The following is a 9,975-nucleotide window of genomic DNA, read 5'->3' on the forward strand; positions in this document are numbered from 1 at the left end:
ACGGTAACAACCTGGGAGTCAGAAAAGATGAGTTAAGATCCAATTACAACGGGACGCTTTATGCAACACTCCATAGACTTAAATATATGAGTTCAACTTTTGTCCTAAGGTTCACATGTATATGAATAAAATCTTGTATTTTACAAGTTAAATTACACAAGTGCAGCCTATAAAATACATGGGAAGCTAGAAAACCATAATACGAACCACATACCTCGGAATACCATTCCCCGAAGTTGCTATCTTTAGAATTGGTAAGACATAGAGCGGTCACCTTCTTCCTTTCCTCTGCAGTCACAATGTTGATGACAGAATTACATACACAAAATGCTTTTATAAAAATTTAAGTACTTTGGTTTCGCATCAAAACCTAAGTTATCATTATAAGCATTTTATTTAAAATAAACCGAAGTTGGTGTAAGCAGAAATTTAAACTAACATCCGGTACGTGTTTAGTAATTAAAGTTTTCATCAAGCTTGTGCGTGCGTGCGTGTGTGTGATGGAATCTTGGTTTTGAAAAGTGCGACGATGCGTTTTACAAATAATAATTTAAATTGTTAACTAATTTTTAGACAGTAAAATATAGTGCACTCTCATCATCCTATGCATCAAACGGTATCATGCGGATCATGTGATGTGCGCATTTAAAACCAAGGTTGGAATAAGTTCGATCACGTAAAGAAGAAAAAACACCCACTCGTGGATCGGGCAACAGCAGCAGCAGTGGCATTATCACCTTTTGCTCCCTTTTCGACAGCCACCGTATATTTATTGGCATTATCTCCTTTTCCACCAGCCATATCTTTGGGTACGTATCAGCTGCAATCAATCAAGGGTAATTAAATTGAGATAACTACACAACTACATAAGATCATATAATTCATTGTCAACAGATAATATGGCTAGCTAGACCATAAAATAATCAAAAACACCTAGTAAACGTTAAAACAAACAACCCTAAACAGACACGAAACTAATTCATGCAAGACGAGATCACAAGGGGTTTAATATAACCAAATATTATCATAAACATTGTCACCGAACTAAACGATATAAAACCCAGAACTTTACAGCAAATACTCAACACATGTTCATTAAATAAACAAAAAAAAAACATTAAACAATCATGAATATATTCTAAAGATGTTCATCAAGAAAATAAGTCAAAACATATATTCTGTGAAAATTAACGAAAACCAAAAACTAACTGAACAAAACGAACCCGTATACCTGAACAAAACTCCCGCTAGTTGTCACCTTAATTATTGACGACAAAAGAATAATAAATTACATAAAGTGCGCGTCACGCTAATCTATTTATAAATAAACAAACCCTCAAAATTCATTCCTCATGGGCTTCTTGTTTTGTTCTCAGGCTGGGCTATGACAACGTGTCATGAGGCTCCAATATATGCATGTCATCAATTTAAATTAATTTAATTTTTACATTTGATACTGCCATAGATACAAACAAAACGTTTCCTAAATATATTATTTAATTTAACTAGCTTTCTTTCTTTCTTTTTTTGTCATATTTTTTTAGATTTTAATTTAATTTATTATAAGATAGTTTGTAATATACATGTACCTAATTTGATCCATTTATGTTTATTTTTAGATAAAATGTTGAATGAATCATCTACTTAATCATCTACTTAATGTTTTATATTTGTTCGTTTGTGTTCATTTAAGTGTGCTTCTCTATATTAGTTTGTCTTCGTTTACGTTTGTTCACATATTTTCATTTATGTTCTATTACCTTTGTTCAATTATGTTCGTTTATGTTCATGAACTGTTCTTTAAATTTTAAATGAACGAACATTTAACACGGGTTTGTATTAGAGAGCATTAAGATCAATGTTATAAATTATACATAACATAGTATGTTAGTAATTTGCCACAAGTAACAATTGTACTAGGCCTGGAATCAAGGTTGGTGTGGTGGTGGTATGAGTGATAAAGATGAAAATGAGTTGGCCAGGGTAGGGTTTCATAAATAAAAGCGAATGTAAGGGGCTACCAGATACGATGGCTGATTAACATGTTCATTCGGGTATTCAGAAGAAATCCAACAATGAAGGGGTGATTGATGTAGATGGCGATTGTAGTTGATGCATGGGAAAGGAGGTTGACAATATATGGTGGGCGGTAATAGAAGGCCCCTAACCCACAGAAATTATTGTTTGATGATGAAAGAGTTTCACAAATAAATGTGATGTTATAACCCATTTAAGGGCTATTCGAGTTTCGTGAAACCATGACATGCTTATATCTTTTTTTTTTACTTAAATGTGATATTAAAACCCCGTTTAAGGGCTATCTGGGTTTGGTAAGATTCATGACACGCGGAAATTATTGTTTGATGGCCAAAGAGTTTCATTAATAAGTGTAATGTTATAACTCATTGAAGGGCTTTCCGGATTTGATTTTGATGAGACCCATGACCCATATTTTTTTAACTTAAATGTGTCTAAACTGGATCTATGAAAGAGAGCTCACTATTTAAAATCGAAGTAATTTAGTGGCTCGATTAAAGTTTAAGCTGTTGGTAAATGACATAGCTGATATTATAAATATTAATTAGTTAAATATATCATCATTAAGGTTTAAAAAGATATATGAATTCTTCCTTTAATTTTTCTTTTCACTTTCAAATGTAATGCCAAACAATAATCAAAGAGTTGCTTTGTAATTTATATCACTACCAGATTTTATTCTAGTGTTTAAGTATGATCTCTAATCCAGATATACATTATTCTAAAGGCCATTTTCAATCAACTAAAAATTTAGATATAGATAAACTCATAATTTATTCTAATAACTAAAAACTAAGGGGTTATATAATTAAAAACAAAAGCACACACATATGTTGTAACACCCCAGCCCGGTTAGGGCTGACGTGTCACTCGATGCGATAAATATAAATCCAAATTCAAAGGTTTAAAATCATTCAAAACTCAAAAAGGTTCAATATCATTGAAAACGAAAATAAATAAAGTTGTTTCACTCAAAAGAAATTATTTAAGTTCCTCTTTTTCCAACTTCTAGACTTTTACTTTTACTCTCTTATCACACGTTCCCCGGATTCCTTTGAGTACCTGTAACAATTTAAAGAAAACACAACACAAAGAAATACGGATGAGCCAAAAATTGCCCAGTAACGGAGGAAAATAGCAGTAACAAACGGTGAAGAACAATGCAATACAATAAACGATCAAAGGAGAAACAAGTACAGTCTATGAGCCGGTAACACTAACAATACGCTGAACGATCAGTTATGAATCAGTACAATAACAATATATTGGAAATACCCATGTGAGCCAGTAACAGTAACAGTAACAGTAACAGTAACAATAACAATATGTACATTAGCTGCAGACTAATGCACCAGTAATTAAGTGAGATAGGAATGTGGACACACACCTAACCATCTCACTCCAGTAACAGTTTACCTAGGATCGATCCATACGCCTCTTAGTAATCAGTATATGCTCTCATCGCACAATAAAATAGAGACGCTGTGGACTAATCGCTCCGCCACAGATAGAGCACGTCAAAGGTGCCTCGATTGACGCCCTACGTCCCCATAGGTGGATAAATGCTCGGGTATTGTGGTCAAATAAAATACAATAACGATGGTCAATATCAATATAATATGTCTCAATAACAATCAGTCAATGTACAATGGACTATTAGAAACATGCGATAATGAGTGCAATAAAATATAGTATATCGCATGTATGACAATTTCACTTATCAAATAAACAATGACCAATAAGACAATTAGCAATATATAACGGTGACACGATACTATGAAACAAATCTACAATATTACGATACGATTAAAGAATCAAGAACCCATATACTATGAAAATGAAGACACAATATGACGCTACTAGTGCAAGGCTACGAAACCCGTACACTATGAGAATGATGAAACAATATTTACGCTACAAGTAAAAGACCACAGAATCCGTACACTACGAGAATGGTGAAAACAATATAAAGCTAAAAGAAGATAAACACGGAATCCGTACCTTATTCGATGAGCAAAAGCACACTAAATATCAAAAATCCTTAACTCTTGCGCAAACCTACAATATTATTTTTAAGTTCAATTATATTTTGGAACCCACGTTTATTGTTGATGTTAGCATATACTAATTGACTTGTTTTGAACCTTTTGATTATAAAATAACCCCATGCATATGTACGTTTATTAGTGTTTATTTGTATGTATTTAGCCTACAAAATAGTTACTGTGATAATAATTTGGAAAATCAACGTTATGAAATCAACTCTTTTATGTATATGTATATAGATAGATAAAGAAAGTCAATAAAAGAATATGGAGGAAACAGATGCAACAATGAGTTTCAAAAGGCTTTTGAGGTTTCTTCACGAAACCTTTACAAAGTTAATTTCCCATTCAGTTCATGAAACCCACCTTATATACTATACTAACTTTAGTAGACTTTAACATAATATAATTAGTTAACTGTTAAAATAATTTTTTAGATAAACTATTTTAACCAGATTCCTATGTATACACACCATACCAAGGTTCATTCGACCCATACTAACGTGGGCTGCCCAGCACCAGAACTCGAGGATAAGATCCGGTCAGATCTGGGTAGTCTACTCTATCAAATTTTGGGTTTAAAAAGGGTGCGTTGTAACAATAGAATTAAAACCGCATGTAGTGATACCTTGAGCCGAGATGAACGGTTTGTTTCGGACTGAGCACGTCGGAGTAGACAACACGTACGGCAGTGGCGTGACGATGGCGAGTGATGCGCCCGTCAGGTGGTGGTGGCGCGTTCCTGCACTCGCGGTTCCGAGGTCGGTGGCGTAACTCGGAAAAACTTGCGGTAGTTCTCCGACAAGCAGTGGTGGTGGTGATGGCTAGCTCCGGCAACTAGACGATGATAACCACGGACACGTATTCGGCAGTGGAGGTGGTGGTACTGTTTCCGGCAAATTCACGGGGCGGCCGCGGTGGGTGTTGGCGGTAGAGAAAAGGTTAAGATTTAAGGTTTTTGGATCAATGAACATTGTTGGAAGGTTATCGTATATATATATTAAACGAGTTATAAGCGTGATCAAATTCCTAAATAAGTTAGTGGTATGTTGCTCAAGTTTTCGCTGGAATGTTACGAGTTGTAAACTTGTTCAAAATTTAAATTTCATATTTTATTCTAAATACTCATCCGATGTTATTATTATTATTAAAAACTGTTTGTTGCGTACAGAGATTGCCACATTTTGATTTTATTATTATTATTATTATATCATTTATGGTTTAAAATAACATTTATATATTTAAATCATGGTTATTCGATTATTAACGTTCTATCGGTTTATCATTCCAACAATCGACCTTTGTTATTTTATTGTTTCGGATTTTCGGTATATTACATATGTTCATGAAAAGATTGCTTTAAACTTTATTATCTTTGATTTACAGATCAAATAGTTAAAGATGCAACATTAGTGTGTCACAACTAAAACAATTATAAAAATATAATTATCTAATAAAAACAAATAAATCGTATCCCTATTCATGCCAGTCTTTACGAAAATATATACACTAAAAAATATTTTTCCAGTTTTATAATATTTTTAAAAAATATTTATCTTGGATGGTTATTATTGCATGTGTGTAGGTGCATGTGCCTTTGAATGCACACTCAAGATTCAGTATTAATAATAGTCATTCACCACATACCTTTTGAAACATTATTTTCTCTCTTTGAATCAAGAGGGAAGAAAGACATGGGTTTGACAATCTTTCTAGCTCTCATTCTTGCTTTTATTGCCCCTATTTCTACCTTATCTTCACATGTACAAGATCCTAAGCTTGTAGTGCATCATTTTCATAGGTAAACCTTGGATACCATTAACCTACCTACTTCTTTTATATTTAGCTTGTGTTCATGTTTTCAGTTTGCATAAATGAATGTTTACTTAAATAATGTACGAACTAAGGGAGGGTTATGAGGGTCCATCGACCCTGCGTCGGCTAAAATTTGTTTATTTGATGTGAAATTTGTTGTTTTTTTAGGAAAATGTGTGTTTGGTTCTTCAAATTGTAAAAAAACATAACTTTTTATTTTTTAGAAAAATGTTAATTTTAGTGAAAGAGTAATGATTTTTTAAATGAAACATTAACATTTTAATTAGTGACACCTATATTCATAAATATTCGTTTATGTCAATGCAGGAGTATAAACGAATCTAGGAGAAATATGGGGTTTTTCTCATGTGGGACAGGAAATCCGATTGATGATTGTTGGCGATGTGACAAGAATTGGGAAAACCATCGCCAACGGTTAGCTGATTGTGCAATTGGATTTGGCAAACAGGCGATTGGAGGACGTGATGGTAAAATATATGTTGTGACAGATTCTAAAAATGATGATCCGGTTAACCCTAAACAAGGAACATTAAGATACGGTGTGATCCAAGAAGAACCATTATGGATTATATTTGCACATGACATGACTATCAAACTTAAACAAGAACTCATGATGAACTCATTCAAGACCATCGATGGTCGTGGTGCCAATGTTCATATAGCCGGTGGACCATGCATCACCATCCAATATTCAACAAACATCATCATACATGGTGTCAACATACATGATTGTAAGCAAGGTGGGAATGCAGATGTCCGTGACTCGCCAGATCATTATGGGCGGAGAACAATATCGGACGGTGATGGGATCTCTATTTTCGGTGGAAGTAATATATGGGTGGATCATTGTTCATTGTCTAATTGTCATGATGGCTTGATCGATGCCATACATGGATCTACAGCCATCACAATATCCAATAATTACATGACACATCATGATAAGGTCATGTTATTAGGGCATAGTGATAGTTTAATTCAAGACAAAAACATGCAAGTCACCATTGCATTTAACCATTTTGGTGAAGGTCTTGTTCAAAGGATGCCAAGGCAAGTCCTACATACTATCTCCAAGTCACTTCTACTCTTTCCATAAACTATAGTATTAATTTTATACTATAATACATATATATATATATATATATCGAGTAGGGGTGACTACTCATTACACGAGGTAAGAAAATAATTAGATTTTGGGTTGTCTATATGGGTTCACGTCATAAAAAGGTTGGTGCATCTAACCCGTTTATTAAACGATTTATGTTTGGATTGGGTTATATGAAAACAAGTCAATTAGACAACCCCTTCATGTTAGAGTCAACAAATAAAAAATGTACATAATTTACAAACTTGTTCTTTTTTATGAATAGATGTAGGCATGGATATTTCCATGTGGTGAACAATGACTACACTCATTGGGAAATGTATGCAATTGGAGGAAGTGCTTCACCAACAATCAATAGTCAAGGGAATAGATTCCTAGCTCCTAATTCTCATGATAGCAAAGAAGTGAGAGTTGGTACATATGCATAAGAAGAAGTTACAATCATTTCATATAGTTATAAATTTGTTACGTTGTGTTTTTAGGTGACAAAGCGGGAAGAGGCATCAGAGGATGAGTGGAAAAGGTGGAATTGGCGTTCGGAAGGCGACCTCATGTTAAATGGTGCATACTTCACACCATCTGGAAAAGGAGCGTCCAAGAGTTATGCAAGAGCATCGAGCCTGAGTGCAAGATCATCTTCCCTCGTTGGCTCGATCACAGCTAATGCTGGCGTGCTTCAATGCAAGAGAGGCTTTAGGTGTTATTAGTTCACATGTCATTTTGATATTTTTTTATAAGTCAGCACAAAATGATATATTTTTTTACAATTACATGTTTCTATTGCCATTAGGGAGTTCATGATTTATGAATCCTAAATGAAACATATGAATCAAGAGCTAAATTTTGTATGCTAACATTATTCTTGACATTTATATGGTATATTTATATTTATATATTTATTCAATGCATATCACTTTGGGGTGCTTGAGATTGTTTTTTTTTAATCTGATTATTTGTATGTAAAATAATATATTTTAAATAATCATATTAAAACTGTTAGTGCACGGTTTTGCGTCTAGAGTCTTTGTATTTATCGTTAATGTTTTATTTATTAATTAATGTAATATTCAATGTTTATTATTAACTAGTTCGTTAAGGTTAAGTCTAGTTCGCTAGGGATGTTAGCGAACTGAGACATTATAATGTATTCCCTCCTGATTCGTTAGGGGATGTTAACGAATCAGAGGGTGGTTCGTTATGTTAATTTATGTAACGAAGGGGAAGCTGGTTCGCTAGGGGATGTTAGCGAACCAGGTCACCTTCTATATATAGTGAACTACTGTTCACTTTAATTAAGTTTTGAGAAAAAGAGTTTTTGAGTAATTGCTCTCTCTCAAGCTTCACCTTAACATTATTCATCTAACATATTGATAATATATACACATACATAACATTAAATCAAGGTTAATTATGAGCTAGATCCTTAGGTGTTCTAATCGGATATTCACAGATCTGTTATTGTTATTGATTGTTAATCCGGGATCCAACAAGTGGTATCAGAGCTGTTGGTGCTCGATTTACACTTAATTTGGTGTTTAAATTGTTATTGTTATTAAGTTTTTCTGTTTTATTGTTATTGAATCAATTTTGGTTTGAATTGATTGAATTATGGATAATTTGGATTGAGTTTGTGTTGGTTAAGGTATTGGATATGTGTGGATTAGAGGAATTGAGGTTTGGTTTGGATTTGAGTGGTTTGATATTGGATTCGGTTTATGTCCGAAACAGGGGTGTGTTTTTGGTCAAATTGATAAGGTAATTAGTGTTAATCGGTTACGAGATGGTGTGTATTGGATTCGGAATTTGATTACGAGGATTTTGGTAGGTTGATTGTGCGTTTTGGTTGAGAAACGAAGGAGTATTACAAATCTGGTACTGTTGAGTTTCTGGGTTTGATCTTCAAAATTTCTGGAAAAATTGTTTGAAGATTTGAAGATTTGAAGATGAACGTAATTCGTTATCTTCTTTATGGTTATTCGCTATATGTTTCACGGTGATTCGTTATCAACTGTGTTACTTCGCTACCTAGTTCGTTAATCAATTCGTGTGAGCTATTGGTTCGTGTTATGTAGTTCGTTAACTAGATTAACCGATTCGTGTGACACGTGTTCTTCTTGGGATTTGTGTTATAACAACCTTTGCCACGTAGCATAAGGTGTCAGAGTTTGTTACAAACGGTTGTAACAACCTGATTCGCTATAGTGTGATTCGCTAATCAACTGTAGCTGATTCGTTATATTAATTCACTAAGCATTTCTTAGTGATTCGTTACTGATTATCATCTGATTCACTAAACTAATCATTTGTGATTCGTTTGGTCAATTCGTTAAGTTGACTTGTGATTCGTTAAGTTGACTTGTGATTCGCTAAGTTGACTTGTGATTCGCTAAACTTTCATCTCATTCGTTATCTGTTTCGCCATTTGGTTGATTCATTAACTTTATTTGTGATTCGTTAAGTTGACTCGTTAAGTTGACTTTTGATTCGCTAAAACACTCACCTCATTCGTTAAGGTACTTCGTTGCTGATCAGTCTTAACTTCGTTAAGGGTTGATTCGTTAAACATTGTTTACAGTTCGCTATAACTGTTCACAGTTCGCTATAACTGTTCACTGATTCGTTAAGCTATTTCACTATTTGATTCGTTAAACACTTAAATTTTTTTTTAAAAAAAATGGCCGGTATGTATGCATTAGCGTCTCAAAACATGTTGATGCAACAGATGTTGCAACTTGATACCGAGATAGGTTCACATTCTAAATGTCCACGTTTGATGAAGTTCAGTGACTTTGCCAAGTGGGAACCTCGGTTTCGTGCACATTTGGGTTCTGTTCATCCTGATTGCTCATATTGTCTTGATGAAGTTTATGTTGCACCAATGATTGGTGATGATACTATTGGGTATACTCCTAAAGCTGTTTCTCAATACTCACAAGAAGAGAAGAAAGCTTTAGA

The 9,975-nt window shown here is 33.9% G+C and overlaps 1 protein-coding gene across 1 annotated transcript; it reads left to right on the forward strand.

The window, feature by feature from the left end:
• The first annotated feature begins 5,561 nt into the window (after window positions 1-5,561).
• LOC143544987 (putative pectate lyase 5) lies at window positions 5,562-7,727 on the forward strand. Its single transcript, XM_077036953.1, has 4 exons — window positions 5,562-5,883; window positions 6,225-6,965; window positions 7,286-7,424; window positions 7,503-7,727. Exons 1-4 carry the CDS (start codon window positions 5,684-5,686, stop codon window positions 7,725-7,727), a joined length of 1,305 nt encoding a protein of 434 aa, XP_076893068.1. The 5' UTR covers window positions 5,562-5,683.
• Window positions 7,728-9,975: the final 2,248 nt, after the last annotated feature.

This window comes from Bidens hawaiensis, unplaced genomic scaffold (assembly GCF_021521415.1).
Source record: "Bidens hawaiensis isolate Kalapana, Puna unplaced genomic scaffold, B.hawaiensis_p1.1 tig00013805_1, whole genome shotgun sequence".
NCBI lineage: Eukaryota > Viridiplantae > Streptophyta > Magnoliopsida > Asterales > Asteraceae > Bidens > Bidens hawaiensis.

Coding starts and splice junctions, on each gene's coding strand:
- LOC143544987 (XM_077036953.1), top strand. CDS start 5,684: ATGCACACTCAAGATTCAGTATTAATAATAGTCATTCACCACATACCT. Junction 6,966..7,285: donor CTTGTTCAAAGGATGCCAAG/GCAAGTCCTACA, acceptor TTTTATGAATAG/ATGTAGGCATGGATATTTCC. Junction 7,425..7,502: donor ATTCTCATGATAGCAAAGAA/GTGAGAGTTGGT, acceptor TTGTGTTTTTAG/GTGACAAAGCGGGAAGAGGC.